The sequence below is a fragment of the Mercenaria mercenaria genome, chromosome 13 (genome assembly GCF_021730395.1).
Source record: "Mercenaria mercenaria strain notata chromosome 13, MADL_Memer_1, whole genome shotgun sequence".
NCBI classification, from domain to species: Eukaryota; Metazoa; Mollusca; class Bivalvia; order Venerida; family Veneridae; genus Mercenaria; species Mercenaria mercenaria.
Window position 1 is genome coordinate 5,491,093 of NC_069373.1, and position 21,499 is coordinate 5,512,591.

Genomic DNA, 21,499 nt, shown 5'->3' on the forward strand with positions numbered 1-21,499 from the left:
CATGATCCTAGGCGTAAGCGTTCTCCAGTTATCATCCGGAAACTGATTGGTATACATACTGACCGACAGACCGACCAAACGACAGACATACCGACCGACATCTGCAAAACAATATACCCCTCCTTCGAAGGGGGGCATAAAAATAAAACTATTTACATGGTTGAAATACAATCTTAAGTTTATACAGAGCACTCTGAAAACACTGAAATCTTTAAAACTGGAGCTTTTGGTTGCTTTTCAATGATGTTTTGGTATTGTAATAGCCTTGATTAAAGTCACTAAATCATACATTTTTATAAATATAGGAGAGAGAAAACCAATTCAGACACATAAAGTCACTCCCTTCTATACACTAATCAAGCCAACATCATTATACTAGTATTCAACAATAAAAAATAGTTATTATAAAATACAAATGTATGTACAGTCGAATACTGTTACCTCGATATTCAAGGGACTGTAAAAATTGCATCCAAGTATCCGAAGTTCGACGTAACGATATCGACTGTCTGGGACTACTTTGTACTTGTGTCAGACGTCTATATTGTAATTATATCCAATGCGTATTCCAGGGGGTTTGAAAGGGGAAAGAAATAATATAAAACGTAAATACGATTTTAATTTCATTGACAAATAAAACAGCTGAATTAAATAATAAATACATGTACATACATACAACTTTTTTAATTTTTCAAAATATACGTGAAAACATTAGCATTTTTATTCCTTCCCTAAAGAAGTCTGAATGTAGCAGTAATGTTCCTAACTGAGTAGTCATTTTGACTGTGCAGTTAAATACGTATATTGTTACTCAATCCTAAATGGCAGATTTTTACTCCGTCAAACAGAAAAATATTTCATCCAAATTAGTTGTTATATTGGAAAACAGCTTGCTCGCTTGCACGCTGTTTTATAAGACTAATTATTGGGAATTAAATGCAAACTTCCTAACATTTAAATTGGATTAAAGACTAAATAACAAACAAAACAAACGCACAAACTAGCTTGATTATTATTAATACATCGCCGAACAACAGTAGGTTGATTTTCTCACCTTACAAATAACATGGATATTTTTTGACAAGCTGTGATATCGACGAAACCAGGTGTAAAAACAATACAGGTAAGTTGACGGGACTGAAAAATCTCATCGAGCTAAACAAAATATCGAGCAAATCATATCGAGGTAATGATAAATAATTACATTAAAATATATAGGGGAAAATCGGGACCGACTAAAACACATCGTGCTAACCGGAGTATCGAGCTAACCGATATCGAGGTAACGATATTCAACTGTACTTGGCCATTTTTATCAATGGAAAAGAACCTACAAATACAAATTACACAGTTATTGTAAATTCTTCATGTAATGACTTAAACAAATAAAACATGTTTTAACCAAAAGTAATGAAAAAATAAACACAGGCAAAGAAGATAAAACTTCAATGCAATTATTATTCTTCTTCTTGTCATTGGCAATTTTAGAACTAACACCCAAGAGAACAATAAATAAATTGTGTAGGAGTTTATTTCAGCTCAATTTATTTCTTTGATTCAGACATTTTCATGCTTTAAACGAAAACAGTTAACCGTTCCTCATAGTGTAGTATTCAGTTTTTCAAAAAGATCCCTATTGTCAGAGGAAACTGTTTTAAGATAATATGGGCAAAAATTTTCTAATTATTTATGTTCGGTTTTAAAGAAATTTTAAAAAGTTTCTTTTACATGCTTCAGTTTTCTTAGAGTGTACTGTATTTTTTTACACCTGCTATATACATGCAATCTCCATACAATGTTAATAAATTTTCATATAAATTCTTATAAAAAAAGCCTTTAAATTTGCTAAACTCTTTGAATATTATTAAACGATAGCTGACAGTATGCAAGTAGAAACCGCATTATAAATCTAAGTATAATATTTAATGAAATTATAAATGATTTAACTCCAGTGCTTGAATTCATTAACCTTTTTAGGTCTGGAATTTAGACTTTGACTTTAAAATGACAAATATTTAATTTGCCCCATCGCTACTAAATCAGCACATATTGTGATGGAACTTTGCATGAAAATTCCATCATTAGCTACAGACATCTCTACAAAATTTCATCAGTAAAAATTTACTAGAATTCTAATTGCTAAAAATTTACAGTATATTCTTTCAGACATTTAAAGACAGCTTAAAATTTTGGTATATGTATTTAGAATATCATTTCTGCAGTAACTTATACACTTATTACAAGTTGGGGTGGAAATTCTGAATACCATCATTTGCATACTGGTTGTATATTGCTTTTTTAAGAAATAACAGGAGATGTGGAAACTGTTATATAATATTTGTACAACCAATGGTGACTGTCCATTTTGCCCATCATTTCAAAACATGGCAGTATGTTGTACACAACATTTATCACCTACTCCATAGAACATGGTTACTTGTGTTCCATATCATCCACGTTTCATATCACAGGAGTACGTGGGTGCGCCTTATCTGCCTTGTGATGCTGGGGTACCCCATCTCCTCTCTAACATTTATCATGGTTACATATACCTCATTTCCTGTTGTACAGAGAACACGGATACCTATCTCCCCAAGCCAGATCTTGCCATCAGTGGTGAATTGGTTCAAAGTTTACACTTCTGGATGGATCTGTTGGGAAGAACACTTGAGCTTGTGTCATAATTCTCTTTAATCCCTGAAAATAAACAATGGTCAATTAAGCTTTACATGTATATATATTCTTTTTACGTGATAACTGCTTAAATTTAACAAAGAATGCAAAGAAAACGTAGACAATTAAGTCTGCACAAAAATTCCTGCAAAACCAAACCAGTTTGAGTGATAAATCCCTCAAAGATTATACTATTTAAATAGCTCCATCTTAAATAATCAACAATAAAGTATACTATCTGTTCACAATGCAAGAGCACTGTTTCTACAAGGAGCTCCATTGATAAGGCATATACACCTATAAATACTTATAGAACAAATAAGACTGCATTATTTTTAAAATTTGAATATCTTTTATGAATAAACAAAAAGCAATTGTTTTCAATATCTTGGAATGGCATCTTTCAAAATGACATCAACTTATTATTCAAGCGATATCAAAAGTGTGATCATCCTTTGTTACAAAAAAGTTTTTGTTATAAGCACACAGACACTAAACATCAAACATGACCCCCACTTTTCTCTTGATTTTTATTCAGCACTGACAATATTTTTCAAGAAAATGTAAGTTACAAACATTTAAAATGGGTCCTGATGTGTGCTTCGGCCACTGGAAATATGTCAGTTTTATATAGAATAACAAGGAGCTGCGCTCAATAAATGCTTGATGTCCCCAGTGGCATCCTTGTCCATAGATTTTCCAAAACGAGGTCAAGGTCAAGGTCAAACTGAGGTCAGGTGAAGTTTGAAGATGAGGAATGGTCACAGGTTACATCTGTATTAGTATACAAAGCAACCCAAGTCCAAAACGAGGTCAAGGTCAAACTGAGGTCAGGTGATGTCTGAAGATGAGGAATGGTCACAAGTTACATCTGCATCAGTATCGAGTCATTCTAGTAAGGGGTATTGATGCCAGACGAAACAGTCCCATTTGGTTAACCTCATACGAATGAACGGGCAAACAGGACATTCACTATATGCCTCCCGCATCAGTAGATGCCGGGGGCTTAAAAAAGAACAGCTATTTAGTGTGTTGTAACCTAATCAAACTTGCTTTGAAGCTGGAAAATTCGGGGTTGGACCCAGGGGTAAAAAAAACTGCGCAATATAAACTGAGTATCTAAGGTATTCTTATCTTGCAAAGGTTTCATTGAATTTTAATGCTAACTAGATGCGTATCCATAGGACACTGCTGCCCCTATTTTCTGTCACTGTATATGGTTTCATGACTCTATGTGAAATATTTTTAAGATATATATTCACAAGTCAAGGACCATAACTCTGGTCTGAATGAGTAAAATCCTGTTACCTGTTGCACAACTTCACATGAACAATCCATTAATGTTTTATTACTATATAACAATCCTCGAATGTTTTAGGACTCAAATCTATCCAATTGAATTGTCAAATATTTTTTGAGATACATGTCGCACAAACTTGTATGTCCTTTATGTATATTTCTGACAAAGCCAAGGGACATAACTGCAGTCTAACCAACAGAAATCCTGAACAAAATTCCAGGTGCACAAAGTCACATGCTGAATATTATTTGTATTATGTTTAACCCTTACCCTGCTAAATTTCTAAAATGGACTGGTCCATCATTCAATTTGGGCAGTACCACTTATTATTCAAAGGAGTGTTAACTGAAAATTTACTGACTGAATAGCGAACAGTGCAGACCATGATCAGCCTGCATGGATGTGCAGGCTGATTTTGGTCTGCACTGGTTGCAAAGGCAAAAACACTTGCCCCCAGCAGGCTAAGGGTTAATGACCCTAGGTCAAATATGTTTTAAGATACATGCAACACAAATCTGCATGGCACAAATTCAAAGACTGAAGTACCGACAGACAAGGGAAATTGCCCCCAAAAACTTGTAGATTAAATAATGATCAAACTGATTACTAAAGATATTACAAGCAAATGTCATATAGACGTCCCTGACAAGGGCCAGTAGAAAGGTAACAATTTCCAGTTTGAAACATCTATAGCAGATGCATTAATATTCAAAGTGATACAAAACTGTTGGCTACTTCTGAAGTTATGATATCAGTCTACCTACTTTGTAAACATCCCTCTTTAACCTTAAATTAAATTATGTCTATCAGGGCTATAATCTGTCTAACAGTCTCCGAGGGTGGTTGTAGGATCTTTTAAAATTTTAAAAATATCTTGAAGAATGTCAACCTTGTGGCCTTGGTAAAAATTAGGAAAACACCACAAAAAAAAATCTTTAGAAATTTTTAGCAGTTCAAAATTAATAAAATTTTCATTTTTATATTCCTGATACCACCCTCACAGTTCTTTAAAATGATGTATAATTTGAATGGAATTTCCCAACATTTACACAGCAATCAAGGAAAAACTTTGTTCTGGAAAAGGTGGATCAAACAGTATAAACAGTTAAAACACGACACTGAACATTTTCCTTGCTTGAAAACTGAACCTATGATTCTTCTCAACAGCTTTTGCTTTTTTTTATCTTACTGTACATCACAGATATCATTCTAAGCATTATTTCAGGTACTGGCAGGTACAACACACCTTCTGCATGCCAAACCTAAAACCAGTAATTCTACAACATACAGCCAGGTTAAATCCTACACTGGTTAAGTGGTAAATGATTTTAAACTATTCTCTTACCTGAATGTATTTTCTCTGTGTTTCGTCATTGAGTACATGGGCCACATATCTTGATGAAATCTTTTCACGTCCAGTACGAGCGTGAATACCAACCATAGTGACACCAATAGGCCAAGGGGCATTTCCTATTGCCATCTCCAAGTAGGAATCATTTGCCTACAATAATGCATTCATTCTTCTATAATTTCACAACAAGAAATCTATCCCATTTTTAGGTTATATAAGAGCGTTATGAACATGTAAACTGAAATTTTCTGATAACTGCATTTCTTAGACATCAAACACCACAGGCCCATACTGAAACATCTATCAATGAACATCCAATTTGTGAAACAAGCAATCTGCAAAAGTTTAATAAAAGTGATCTGTAAATGTTTAAAAAAAGTGGAGATAAACATATTTTATAACCATCACCTAAGTGTTTTTAAAGATCTGAAATTATTTCATGTAAAACTGAAAAACGGTTTTACCTTTATATAATCCCTTTCGAGAGTGTATCCTAGAATCTGCACCAGACATTCTAAAATGTCTTCTTGCATTTTCTGAAGAATAAAATTCAAGTCCAAGTACCATATAATCAAAAAGAAAGAATTCCACATTCGAACTTCCAAGCTAGTGATCGCAGTAATAATGGACAAATGATTCAAAGTAGGTGACCTTCAGTGCTTGGCTATGAAGATCCTTTTAGATAGATTTAAATTTCTGCTGTTCTCAATTGCATCAGACAAGAATGAATGCACTTTAAATGTCACATGCATTTATCAATACTGTAAAATCATTATCTGTAGGGGAACAAGAAGCTGCGTTCAATAAACGCTTGATGCCCCCAGTGGCATCCTTGTCGGTAGATTTTGCACCTAAGTTCAAAACAAGGTCAAGGTCAAACTGAGGTCAGGTGATGTTTGAAGATGAGGAATGGTCACAGTTTACATCTATATTAGTATCAATTCATTCTTTAAGGGGTATTGATGCTAGACGAAACAGTCCCATTTGGTTAACCAAGAGATGGCCCATACAAAGCAACCTAAGTCCAAAATGAGGTCAAGGTCAAGGTCAAACTGAGGTCAGGTGATGTCTGAAGATGAGGAATGGTCACAGGTTACATCTGCATAAGTATCAAGTCATTCTAGTAAGGGGTATTGATGCTAGATGAAAGGGTCCCATTTGGGTAAGGAACGGACGGATAGGACAATCGCTATACGCCTCCCGCATCAGTAGATACTGGGGGCATAAAAATCTTCATAGTCAACTAGTTCCATAATTTAATTCCAATACACAAGTAAAATTTTTAATTTATACAGTCTTTAAAACTTAAAATCTTAAGACTTCATCTTGCGATGAAAATGCTGTTTCCTCTGCACCACATTTTATGAATTAAACTAAAATTTTCTCAACATTAATTCTTATGCCTGTCTTACAAGCCCAGGATTCAAACCTATGACTGTCCGACTCACAACCTGTACATTACCAGTTGAGCTAACTGGGCCAGTTCTCTAACAGCTCTACTATAATCAAGATTACTTCCTTCTGAACAGACCTACCTTATTTTTCAGCTTTCTGAACATTGGCTTCATGTAACTGACAGTCTGCTGGTGCATTGCTGCATTCATCTTTCCCTTCAAACTTCTCTTCTCAGAGTCTGACTTCATATTGATATCATTACCCCAAGTATTCAACACAAACTGCAAGGAATATCAACAATTAAGGCTGATGAAAGCATATGAGATTTCCATGACAAAAGCAAAAGCTGTCCAACATTCAATGGAGACTGGAATCTACAGCAATTTATGTTCTATGTGGTAATTTTACCAAAGGTACTATGTCTATAAAACCATCATCTGTCCTGGAAGTGGTAGAAAGTTCAGTGTATGGAACTTCTGAAGTAGATGCAAGTCATACTGGTACAACATGCATATTTACATTAATAACTGTTTGTAAAACACATATGCCCTCCATGTTAGCCTGTCAAAGGCAAATGGGTAAGTAATTTTGTACACAGTGGCCTTGACCTTTGATCTGATCCTTAAACAACATGGATCATCTACTGTCCACAGGAAATCATCATCTGAAGTTTGAAAACTGTAGGCTAAACATTACCTAGGTATTAACAGACTGATGTTCTTACAGTAAGTAGTTATGTAGCTACTTCTCTGTTCTCTCTCTTGATCTTTTCAGCCACATAAATAAATTTTAACCACGTAAAAGGAATGAAATGAATAGAATTACTGTTACTGTTCTTCTAGCCACATATTTTACTGCATGTGCGAATGGACAGACATACAGAGAAACAGCAAATCTAAGTGCCCCCCCATACCCCCCAAAAAATTAATTCTGACCCATCACAGGGCCATCAAGATCACGAGAAGAACCTCTGATTTCTTTCTTTCATTTATTTGTTGAGCATGTGCATTCGTTATTACTACCCGAAATGGTTTCTGCCAATCAATGTTTGCAATCATTAGACAAGCCAAATTTGAAACCCTTATAAAGGATGCGGTAACGCTTTTTACAGCCAATTTTGATTGCTTGACAAAGGTTTGTTACGAAACATCGCTGACTGGCTGAAACTTTTTACCTGTAATGTAACCAGACTAACCAGAGCTGTCTGTTGACAGTGCGCTTGACTATTCGAAGCATTGATAGAAGTATAGGCTCAAAATATTATGAGAGATTTTCATACAAAAGAAAAAGAATAGATAAGACAATGTGCCTGCATTTGTGGATATGGGTAAGTCTTTCACTATATGGCAATGCGTGCTCATGATGGTAAGCAAGCGTTAAAAGGTTTAAAAGCCATGTATCAAACAGTTTAAAGACAAAATATCAAATGGTATGTGAAACTTAACTAGTTTCTATGTCAAAAAGGGTAATAACTGAGCTAAAGTCCTTGTGCTAGGTATGCAGACTATGATGGTAAACAAATGGTCAAAGTTTCAAAGCCATATGACAAACAGGTCAGGCAAAATATTGACTGGTACAAAAAACTTAACTGATTTCCAAGTCCAAAAGGGGCCATAATTCAGCCAAAATAGTTGACAAGAGTTATGTACTCTTGCCTACAGATGGAAATCATGATGATAAACAAGTGTTCAAAGTTTCAAAGCCACATGTCAAATAGTTTTGACAAAGTATGGACTTGTATAAAAACTGAACAAATTTCCAAGTCCAAAAAGGGCCATAATGTGTCAAAATGTGGACTGGTACAAAAAACTTAACCAAGGTGTGACACTGATACTGACACTGCGGTGAGTAGGATAGCTCTACTTATTCTTCGAATAGTCGAGCTAAAAATGTCAGATGCCTCAGTTTAACTAGGGAACCATGGTAGACCTCTGATATGTGAGAATGGTGGCATAAAAATGTTCTTACCTTAAGGAATCGCAATATGATTTCCTGGTCCCTGTCACTATCTCCCTTTCCCAACTCGTTCTTCCATACCTGTCAATTATATATCTAGTAGTAGACTTAAACCTTAACACAAAACTAACCTGATCCTTCTTTATAAGAAATTACCGAACAATATAAATTTCTATCAGCCAAGTTGAATAAAAACTTATGTCATTCTTGGCAAAAAAATCACCATTCAACAAAGTGCTGGGAATAAAGTATATGGATACCTAGGAAAAAGGTAGTACTTAGTTCGTTCCGACTGTATGGTGATGCTCAAGTAAATTATCACTACTTATATGTTTTTTGTCCATTACAATGTATTTATATGGAAATAAGTTAGTCACTGAAAAATTAAAATGAGATTTAATGGTTTGATTCATGGAAGGATGTAGGTATCATAATGTTAGTCTATGGAAAACAAATGGTAGCATTTAGAACCTCTTACAGTACCAAAATGTAATATTAACGCAACATGGTAATGGTGACATACGTACTTGCAGAGAATTTGGTGCTACCTTAATAAACTTAATATTTCACAAATGATATATATTAGAATAAAAATAATATAGCAAAATGCATGTTTTAATGAAATGAAACACTCCAAATAGGATATATGCCATACAAAGCAATTCACTTGGTCTATTCCCTTGTAAAATTATTCAGTGTGGACCTGCATCATGTTGAAATATCAAATAATAATTTACAAGTAAATACAATTTTTTTTCTCTATGCAGAATCTTTTTACAAAAACTACATTAATATCTCTCTGTGAGAAAAAAAATCACATCACAAAACATCAAATCAAAAACAACATTTATAATCCAAAATATCATTTTACAAACCTCAATATCGTCAAGAGTGGTACCATCATCTTTCACAGAAACAGTTTCTCTTTTCCTTCCACCAGCTTCAGCACCATCAGAAGAATTTATGATCTCTGCATAATACTCCTGGTCTACCTTGTCCATGGCAGCTTTAAAATCATTGGAACCAGCTCCTAATGCCTACAGAAAGATTGTATACACATTGATCTCATATTGCACAACATGAAGCGTCCTCTGGTCCAAACAGACTACTTATTAAGTAATTTTGCAAGCGAATCAAAACTGGAGGCAAATTTTCATTATTTTCCATGCCAGAAATTCATATACACGAAAACCTGAAGGAGAATAAGAACTGGAAATTCATCAATTCTGTATCACTTTCCTAATGCAAAATTGTGAATATATGGAAAAACTTCTCACAATTTTTATTTTAGCATTCCCTGAGTATGCCAATGCTGTTTTATCTGGTCCTGATTCCTGAACAGAAATAATTTTACTTTTTGTAAGCAGAAGGCAACAACTTAACTTTAAGAACGGCTGTATCATTTTAGCTGTTAGTCAGGGGAAAATAGCTTAACCTAGAGATTAAACTTCTTGCACCTGGACTAGTAGTTTTATGCTTTCCTTTTAAAGTAAACAAGGTCCATAGATAATACTCAATAACTGCTGGTCTGAAACATTGTATCTGGATCTTTGACATTTAATGGTATTGTTTCAGGCACAAGCACCAGAGTACAACTTCAAACAATCAACAATACATCAATATGGGTCAAGTGATTCTAAGCGAGCAACGGAGAGTAACTACTTAGTCACAAAGGCCTCTGCCATGTCTTTAAAGAAAATGATATCAAGTACAAGCCACAGACTGCCTATAATTGTGCTAGGCTTAACAAACAAGAAAAATAGTTAACTGTTATGCACTAACCTTGCTGAAATCTGGTTCTGCAGATTCTAATTTTTTCAGTCTAACAAAAGCATCATATTCCGACTCTCCAAACAGCAGTATCGGCTCACTGAAGTCCCGTAATCTTCTTATCACCTAGAATTGACAGAGAAAATCTAAATGCATACATATTACTTTCACTGAAACTGTTGGTCATGTTGGTTGACAAACTGAATTATACTATTGGTCACATAATAAATAATAATAATAATAAAATCTTTATTTAATGAAGGTAACATACAAAGTGTACATAACATGAAAATGAAACGTTAACTTATTTTCAGTATGGCCTTCAGTTAAGAACAACAACAATACACATGTATACAAACATTTATGGTAAATTTCACAAAATCATATTTTAAAAAATGTATCAATGATCAATGTATTAAATGCGAGTAAAAACTTTCCATTCATCCATCCGACAGGCACTCACATAATTATAAGAATATTAAAGATAATAAACAAACAACAGAAAAAAAAGATAATAATGATAAAATAACTGACACCATTATTATATGTAAACAAGGAGCTGCGTTCAATAAACGCTTGATGCCCCCAGTGGCATCCTTGTCGATACAAGGCAACCTAAGTCCAAAACGAGGTCAAGTTCAAGGTCAAACTGAGGTCAGTTGATGTCTGAAGATGAGGAATGGTCACAGGTTACATCTGCATTAGTATCAAGTCATTCTAGTAAGGGGTATTGATGCTAGACGAAACGGTCCCATTTGGTTAACCTTGTACGGATGGACGGACGAACGAGCAGGACAATCACTATATGTCTCCCGCATCAGTAGATGCCGGGGGCATAAAAACTGGAATAATATAATTATTTTAAGCACTGGAATGTAGTTTGAAATTATTTTTGAATGTTTGTAATGTATTCGATTCCTTAATTTCTATTTTCAGCAGGTATTTTAATCCAAATATTAATGCTGAAGTACGAGAACATAATGTTTGTTAAGGGAAAAATACAAAATTCTGGTACCAATATGTATCTTACAGAATGAGTTACATTTAGAGAAGCTAAAGGAACTTTATGATTTATACAGTTCTTTCCTACAAACAAGAGGGCCATGAAGGCCCTGTATCGCTCACCTAACCTATTGACCTTAAGATCATCAAGATTAACATTCTGACCAGGTTTAATTAAGATATGGTCATAAATGTGGTCTCTAAAGTGTTAACTAGCTTTTCCTTTGATCTGACCCAGTGACCTAGTTTTTGACCCCACATGACCCAGATTCGAACTTGACCTAAACATCATCAAGATTAACATTCTAAGTTTCATGAAGATACAGTCATAAATGTGGCCCCTACAGTGTTAACAAGCTTTTCCTTTGATTTGAACTAGTGACCTAGTTTTTGACCCCACCTGACCCAGAACTGAACTTGACCTATAGATCATCAAGATCAACATTCTGACCAAGTTTCATTGAGATATGGTCATAAATGTGGTATCTACAGTGTTAACTAGCTTTTCCTTTGATTTGACCTGGTGACCTAGTTTTTGAACCTACATGACCCAGATTCAAACTGGATCTTGAGGCCATCAAGATTAACATTCTGACCAAGATTCATGAAGAAATAGTCATAAATGTGGCCTCTACAGTGTTAAGCTTTTCCTTTGATTTGACCTGGTGACCTAGTTTTTGACCCCAGATGACCCAATATCGAACTAGTCCAAGATTTTATTAAAGGTAACATTCTGACCAAGTTTCATTAAGATTGGGTCAAAATTGTGACCTCTAGAGTGTTAACAAGCTTTTCCTTTGATTTGACCTGGTCACCTAGTTTTTGACCCCAGATGACCCAATATCAAATTTGTCCAAGATTTCATTGAGAGTAACATTCTGACCAAGTTTCATTAAGATTTGGCCAAAATTGTGACCTCTAGTGTTAACAAGCTTTTCCATTGATCTGACCTGGTGACCTAGTTTTTGACCCCAGATGACTTAATATCGAACTCGTCCAAGATTTTATTGAGAGTAACATTCTGACCAAGTTTCATTAAGATTGGGCCAAAATTGTGACCTCTAGAGTGTTAACAAACTTTTCCATTGATTTGACCTGGTGACCTAGTTTTTGATCCCAGATGACCCAATATTGAACTCCTCCAAGATTTTATTAAGAGTAACATTCTGACTAAGTTTCATTAAGATTGGGCCAAAATTGTGACCTCTAGAGTGTTAACAGTCAAATTGTTGACGACGGACGACAGACAAAGGGCGATTACAAAAGCTCACCTTTTTCACTTCGTGCTCAGGTGAGCTAAAAACACAGTCAGCTAGAGATGCTTTTGAGAAAAGCGCATGTCTCCCACAACTGCCTAATCATCTTAATAGTAAGTCAGTCTTTATATACTGTTTACTTAATCCACATATGCATGCGCTTTCTAGACAACAAAAGGACGCATATACTACTACTTTTAAAAGTAGTATAGGTGCCGGTTTGGGGGCAAAAATGCACAAGAAATCTGAGTGTGTTTTTGGTAATTCAAGGGCCATAATTCCGTAGTGCCTAAGTCGATTTGGCTAGTTATCGAACTTGGCCGAGCACTTGTTGGCAGTCACATTTTATTTAAGTTTGGTGAAGATCGGATGAGAAATGTTCTATTTAGAGTGCAGACAAGCTTTGTGACATAAAGACAGACAGACAGACAGACTGGAGTAAATCAATATGTCTCCTACACCACTGTGTGGTGGGAGACATAATAATCCTAAATATTTTCGGCACCATTATTTATAAATGTATTTTAACAGTTAAATTCACGGAAAATACTGTTTTGTTTTTTTTTGTTTTTTTTGTTTTTGTTTATTCTAATGCTCAATATCTCAGTTATACAACATAGTTGTTTAAAAGGTTGTATTTACACTATATTACACTGTATTTACGGAAAGAAAATAACAAACAACACTGGTGCAATTGTATCAAATGGCAATCCTTTCCATGAGATTGAAAATCATTCACAAAAAAAAAAAAAAAATAACACTGACAAAATGGATTCTTCGGAAATACATTGGAAAATTGGCAATCAAAACTACAAAAAGAATTTCAATAAAAGCTAACTATCCTTTTCCTAATGGCAAAGAACAAGACTGAACTAGAACTGTCACAGGAGTGACTCATACCCCCACCATACGGTCTTGTCACAGAAGAATGGCAACCATAAGGAATCTTAAAAATACTTTGGAGTACTTCATCCTGTGCTTCCACATATAAGTAATACTAGTATAATACTAGTATAGTAATACTAGTAAATATATTAAATCTCTAATATTAGAGATACACTAAAAGTGAATATAAACAAGAGGACCATGATGGTCCTGAATCGCTCACCTCTTCCCACATAACCCAGTTTTGAGTATGATGTCGTTTTTTTCTATTATTTGACATAGTGACCTAGTTTTTGAGCTCATGTGACCCAATTTTGAACTTGACCTAGATATTATCAAGATAAAAATTCTGACCAATTTTCATGAAGATCCATTGAAAAATATGGTCTCTAGAGAGATAACAAGGTTTTTCTATTATTTGACCTATTGACCTAGTTTTCAAAGGTACGTGACCCTGTTTTGAACCTGACCTAGATATCATCAAGGTGAACATTCTCACTAATTTTCATGAAGATTTCATGAAAAATATAGCCTCTAGAGAGGTCACAAGGTTTTTCTATTTTTATACCTACTGGCCTAGTTTTTGACCGCACGTGACCGAGTTTCGAAACTGACCTAGATATCATCAAGGTGAACATTCAGATCAATTTTCATGAAGATCCATTGAAAAATATGGCCTCTAGAGAGGTCTAAAGATTTTACTAATTTTAAGACCTACCGACCTAGTTTTTGACCTTAGTTGACCCAGTTTCAAACTTGACCTAGATATCATCAAGATGAACATTCAGACCAACTTTCATACAGATCCCATGAAAAGTATGGCCTCTAGAGAGGTCACAAGGTCTTTTTATTATTTGACCTACTGACCTAGTTTTTTATGGCACGTGACCCAGTTTCAAACTTGACCTAGATATCATCAAGGTGAACATTCTGACCAATTTTCATGAAGATCCATTCAAGGGTATGGCCTCTAGAGAGGTCACAAAGTTTTTCTATTTCAAGACCTACTGACCAAGTTTTTGATCGCAGTTGACCCAGTTTCAAACTTGACCTATATATCATCAAGATAAACATTCAGACCAACTTTCATACAGATCCCATGAAAAATATGGCCTCTAGAGAGGTCACAACGTTTTTTCATTATTTGACCTACTGACCTACTTTTTGACTGCACTTGACCCAGTTTCGAACTTGACCTAGATATCATCAAGATGAACATTCTGACCAATTTTTATGGAGATCCATTCACAAGTATGGCCTCTAGAGAGGTCACAAGGTTTTTCTGTTTTTAGACCTACTGACCTAGTTTTTGATGGCACGTGACCCATTTTCGAACTTGACCTAGATAACATAAAGGTGAACATTCAGACCAGCTTTCATACAGATCCCATGAAAAATATGGCCTCTAGAGAGGTCACAAGGTTTTTCTATTATTTGACCTACTGACCTAGTTTTTGGCGGCACGTGACCCACTTTCGAACCTGACTTAGATATCATCAAGGTGAACATTCTGACCAATTTTCATGAAGATCTCATGAAATAAATGGCCTCTAGAGAGGTCACAAGGTTTTTCTATTTTTAGACCTACTGACCTAGTTTTAGACAGCACGTGACCCAGTTTCGAACTTGACCTAGATATCATCAAGGTGAACGTTCTGACCTATTTTCATGAAGATCTTGTGGAATATATGGCCTCTAGAGAGGTCACAAGGTTTTTCTATTTTTAGACCTATTGACCTAGTTTTTGAAGGCACGTGACCCAGTTTCGAACTTGACCTACATATAATCAAGATGAACACTCTGACCAATTTTCATGAAGATCTTTTGAAATATATGGCCTCTAGAGAGGTCACAAGGTTTTTCTATTTTTAGACCTACTGACCTAGTTTTTGACGGCACGTGACCCAGTCTCGAACTTGACCTAGATATCATCAAGGTGAACTTTCTGACCTATTTTCATGAAGATCTTGTGAAATATATGGCCTCTAGAGAGGTCACAAGGTTTTTCTATTTTTAGACCTATTGACCTAGTTTTTGAAGGCACGTGACCCAGTTTCGAACTTGACCTACATATAATCAAGATGAACACTCTGACCAATTTTCATGAAGATCTTTTGAAATATATGGCCTCTAGAGAGGTCACAAGGTTTTTCTATTTTTAGTCCTACTGACCTAGTTTTTGACGGCACGTGACCCAGTCTCGAACTTGACCTAGATATCATCAAGGTGAACGTTCTGACCTATTTTCATGAAGATCTTGTGAAATATATGGCCTCTAGAGAGGTCACAAGGTTTTTCTATTTTTAGACCTATTGACCTAGTTTTTGAAGGCACGTGACCCAGTTTCGAACTTGACCTACATATAATCAAGATGACCACTCTGACCAATTTTCATGAAGATCTTTTGAAATATATGGCCTCTAGAGAGGTCACAAGGTTTTTCTATTTTTAGACCTACTGACCTAGTTTTTGACGGCACGTGACCCAGTCTCAAACTTGACCTAGATATCATCAAGATGAACATTCTGACCAACTTTCATAAAGATCCCACAAAAAATGTGACCTCTAGAGTGGTCACAAGCAAAAGTTTACGGACGGACGGATGTACGACAGACGCTGCATGATCACAAAAGCTCACCTTGTCACTATGTGACAGGTGAGCTAAAAAGTGTCTTACCGACCCATGTTACCACAGAAAAATGTTTTTACTTTTTACATAGAACTTATAATAAAAAAGTTAGAAAAATACCTAAAATATTGAAAATCTAAAAATAGGATTTCTAAAAATAGACTAATTCCTGGAATTTAAGGGGAAGAAACTCAGTACAAAAGTTAAAAAAAAAGGTTACTTCCCTTTGGCTCTAAGCCAATCAGAATGAGATATAGTGAAAATACATCAAAATTAACCTTAAATTCTAGGTAAAAGGGGACACAATTCAAGAAAAATTAGTGTCAGAGTTATGCACCTTGTGTCACATGATGTGGGTGATGAGGTGGGACATCTATTTTAAGTCTGAATCAAATCCATTCTGTAGTAACTGAGATATAGTGAAAATACATCAAAATTAACCTTAAATTCTAAGTAAAAAGGGGCATAATTCATGAAAAATTGGTGTCAGAGTTATGCACCTTGTGTCACATGATGTGGGTGATGAGGTGGAACATCTATTTTAAGTTTGAATCAAATCCATTTTGTAATAATTGAGATATAGTGAAAATACATCAAAATCAACCTTAAATTTAAAGTAAAAGGGGACATAATTCATAAAAAAATTATGTCAGAGTTAGGCACATTATGTCACATCATCTGGGTGATGAGGTGGAACAACTATTTTAAGTTTGAATCAAATCCATTTAGTAATAACTGAGATATAGTGAAAATACAACAAAATTAACGTTAAATTCTAAGTAAAAGGGGACATAATTCATGAAAACTTGTTGTCAGAGTTATGCACCTTGTGTCACATGATGTGGGCACATGATGTGGGTGATAAGGTGGAACATCTGTTTTAAGTTTGAATCAAATCCATTCAGTAGTAACTGAGATATAGTGAAAATACATCAAAATCAACCTTAAATTCTAAGTAAAAAGGGGCATAATTCATAAAAAAATGGTGTCAGAGTTATGCACCTTGTGTCACATGATGTGGGTGATGAGGTTGAACATCTATTCTTGCATAAAACTTTTGTTTTTTGCCGATTTCGGGCATGCACAAACAGGGAAAAAACGTGTACAAACAAGGAGATTCTCGTGAGCACGCGCTGTTGGTGAACGTTTTGAATATGCTGTTGCGGGTCCAACGTAAGCAAATTATGGATCCCGAATCAATTTTGGCCGAAGTCGAAAGGTCCGAGATTTATGAAATCTTTTCATCTGCATCATTTTTCAACCTAACCTTACTTTAACTTGTTATAAGCGCTACCTCTCTTGATACGCGACTGAATTGACGTTCCTTATTATTCTATTATTACGCGTATTTGACTTAAAGTAAGTTTACACGCTGCGATTTAATCCCTGAAAATGATAGGCAAACAACATTTACATAAATACAATTTCGTTTTCCAAATTAATTTGAGTCGAGAAAGTTGACATGCTAACTTTAAATCTTACACTAAAACTTTTAAAAAATGTTTGTGTCTACTTTACACATCTATGCAGTCTACTGATGTAGTGATGGTGTGTATTGTAAAGCATAAACATGACGAAGCGTAAAGTTTGAAGGATTTTTTCATAGTTAATGAACATTTGATGAACAGAAGGTATTTATTATATATTTTTCAATTTATTTGTAGATCTCACCAACCATGTTTGAGTTTATAAATCCAATCTAAGTTGATTATATCAATGTTGGAAAAATTCAAATTTTTGTGTTTATCAAACTTTGATCGCGACGGGGTGGGGTGCAAAGCAGAATTTTCTAGTTATAGGCCTAGAGATTTCATTTTTAACGACATGAAAAATATAGGTATCGATACCAGTTTCTATTAAACGATAATATTTACATTTAAAAAGCGTAAGGGACAGACTATTAATTTAAACCAAGCTGAATTGTGTTCTGTCGGCACCTCACCTGCAAATTGTGTAAAGACAGGATGCCGTGTATGCCCTTTTCTCATAATTCCGAGCCTCTAAAGCTAAAGTTCCTACCGATATATCGGAAAAAGGGGGAGTCATGCTTATTTTACATATATTTAATATTAAAGAAATTACCACAACAAGAATGTCCGTTCGACATGTATAAAATATGCACTGTTTCTGTATGCCCTGGAAATGCATAAATAAAACATGTGTCCATAACAACCTGAAACGGCCGACTTCGATCGGCTAATGTCAGCTGAATAGTCTTGTTTTTTTTCGATATTTCCAGCACTTTAGTTGTGTTTTATGCAAGAATAGCGATAACACACGTTTGTTTCATGAAACAACATCTGCAGAATCCCTCGGGCTATGTTGGTGCACTCGCCCTACGGGCTCGTGCACCAACCAATCCCTTGGGATTCTGCAGATGTTGTTACACAAAAAAACGTGCGTTAACCCTACATTTTAAGTTTGAATCAAATCCATTTTGTAATAACTGAGATATAGTGAAAATACAACAAAATTAACCTTAAATTCTAAGTAAAAGGGGACATAATTCATGAAAACTTGGTGTCAAGTGTTATGCACCTTGTGTGACATGATGTGGGTGATAAGGTGGAACATTTATTTTAAGTTTGAATCAAATCCATTTGGTAATAACTGAGATAATAGATTTCGGGACGGGACGGGACACGACGGGACGCGACAAAACTGACTCCTATATACCCCCCTCAAACATGTTTGGTGGGGGTATAATGAAAACAGCTAGGCAATGTTTTCATGGAATTAAGAATACTTTTAAATCTAATCCTTAACAAATGAACTATAAATTTTATAACTAGATGACTGTGCTCTGTTCAATTAGGGGCCAGTGACTCTTTGATTCCAAACAGATATTATTAGTAAGTCAAATAAGCCAACAATTGTATACCAAAAACACATATTATTATATTTTACAGAAACCAATTATTGAGAAATACAAACCTCTTTTCTGTGCAGCATCACTTTCTCTGAATCTTCTGAACTTGATGGTTTACTTCCACCCATCTATTAAATGAAAAGAAAAACCAATATTAACAATCATATTATAGTATTTCAGCATTTCCTGGATTTTTTATTGAAAATCTTGTTTATGAAAAAACTAGCACTCACCCTAAACAGCAAAAGGTGTTAGTCATGGGATACTCAGAGACAGTTCCATAAAATTTTCTCCATCTGCGGTTTTGGCATTCTCCAGTTTTTAAGGTAAGCCTCAGTGAGTGTGCTCATTGAGCTACAATTACAATCAAAGTCTTTAGGACGACTGATTCTATAGCGAGAATATGTAATAACACGGAAACTGCCAAATGTCATTACCTGTGACCATCAAACATAGTTCTAACAAACATAACTTTCTTGAAACACAACATTAAGATACAAATTCACTGCCTGTATACTGTAAATTGGGAAATATTTGCAATGATTATATTTTCATGAATTCAGTTTATAATATATGCAAATAAAAAAAAATTGTGAATATTTAGCTAAATAAATTTCTGTCAGTTTCCAAAATCTGCCATTCCAGCATATCCTAGTGCATGACATCTGAAATTAAATACTGTTTTCAATTTTCAGGGTTTTTTTACTTTAAGGCATTTTGCCTGCTTGTGAATCAATACTTCACAAAAAATTGTTCCCACAAAATTCTGTCGAGAAATTTTTTAATTAAAACATATTTTGATAAAACCGAAATTAAGAAATGACAACAAAGAATTAAGTGCAAAAATTATTACAAACCTCTGCGAGCTCAGAATCTATTTCTTTATCTTGTACAAGCCTTTTGTGTTTTCTCCAGTATTCTTCCTCTTGTTTAGCTGCCAGATCACCTCTTTTAAAGTATTTTTTATTTGGAGCCTATAAAATACAGCAGAATATTAGCAAGAGCTGTCTATGGACAGCAAAGCTTGACTATTCAACAGCCTTGTCATGATATAAGTAGAAAATGGGACATAATTTTGTAACAAGAGGGCCATGATGGCCCTATATCACTCACCTGGTTAAATGGTTGCTATGAAGATTTGCATTTAAGCTTGACCCCGGGGTCATGATTTGAACAAACTTGGTAGAGATCCACTAGGCAATGCTACACACCAAATATCTAAGCTCTAGGCCTTCTAGTTTATTTCTAGACATTTTTTGGAAGATTTTCCTATGTACAATCAAGTAACCCCTGGGTTGGGGCCAATTTGATGCAGGGGGTCATGATTTGAACAAATTTTGTAGAAGTCTACTAGGCAATGCTACATGTCAAATATCTAAGACCTAGGCCTTCTGGTTTATTTTTAGAATTTTTTTAAAGATTTTCCTATGTAAAATCAAGTGACCCCTGGGGCGGGGTCAATTTTGACCCCGGGGGTCATGATTTGATTAAATTTTGTAGAGGTCCACTAGGCAATGCTACTTTTAAATATTTAAGCTCTAGGCCTTCTGGTTTATTTTTAGAAAATTTCTGAAAATTTTCCTATGTAATATCAAGCGACCCCTGGGGCGGGATCAATTTTAACCCGGGGGTCATGATTTGAACAAATTTTGTAGAGGTCCACTAGGCAATGCTACATGTCAAATATCTAAGCTCTAGGCCTTCTGGTTTATTTTTCAAATTTTTTTGAAGATCTTCCTATAGAAATCTATGTAAAATCAAGTGACCCCTGGGGTGGGGTCATCATTTGAACAACTTTAGTAGAGGTCTACTAGGCAATGCTACAAGTCAAATATCTAAGCTCTAGGTCTTCTGGATTTTGAGAAGAAGATTTTTTAAGATTTTTAAAATTTTCCTATGTAAAATCATATGACCCCAGGGAGTGTGTGGGGGGGGCAATTTTGACCCCGGAGTCATGATTTGAATAAACTTAGTAGAGGTCCACTAGGGAATGCTTCACACCAAATATCTAAGCTCTAGGGCTTCTGGTTTTTGAGAAGAAGATTTTTAAAGTTTTTTCATTTCGGTTGCCATGGCAACCAGAGTTCTGCATGGAATTCAATTCTTTGAATAATTTTTGTAGAGCTTCACCCAAGGAACATTCCTGTGAAGTTTGGATGAAATTGGCCTAGCAGTTTATGAGGAGATGTCGTTTAAAGTAAAAGTTTACGGACGGACAACGGACGGCGGACGGTGAGTGATCATAATAGCTCACCCTGAGCCTGTGGCTCAGGTGAGCTAAAAGTGCAAGGTAGAGTTATGGAACCTGTGTACTGCATGTCAGATCATGACAGTGAACAAGAGGTTAAGTTTCAATCCGTTCCCATTATTGGGAACTGAGATACCAGCTTACAATACAAAACAAGAGGACCAT

At 35.2% G+C, this 21,499-nt stretch overlaps 1 protein-coding gene across 1 annotated transcript in view; it reads right to left on the reverse strand.

The window, feature by feature from the left end:
* Window positions 1–610: 610 nt before the first annotated feature.
* Window positions 611–21,499, reverse strand: part of LOC123530084 (pre-mRNA-splicing factor 18-like) — a 28,472-nt gene continuing 7,583 nt past the window's right edge. Inside the window, exons 2-10 of the mRNA XM_045310780.2 lie at window positions 19,944–20,060; window positions 19,152–19,214; window positions 10,458–10,571; window positions 9,551–9,712; window positions 8,688–8,756; window positions 6,860–7,000; window positions 5,789–5,860; window positions 5,319–5,474; window positions 611–2,697 (exon numbers count right to left, since the gene is read on the reverse strand). Of these exons, the coding sequence (XP_045166715.1) occupies window positions 2,611–2,697; window positions 5,319–5,474; window positions 5,789–5,860; window positions 6,860–7,000; window positions 8,688–8,756; window positions 9,551–9,712; window positions 10,458–10,571; window positions 19,152–19,214; window positions 19,944–20,060 (981 nt within the window). The 3' untranslated portion in view covers window positions 611–2,610. The remainder of the gene's footprint in view (window positions 2,698–5,318; window positions 5,475–5,788; window positions 5,861–6,859; window positions 7,001–8,687; window positions 8,757–9,550; window positions 9,713–10,457; window positions 10,572–19,151; window positions 19,215–19,943; window positions 20,061–21,499) is intronic.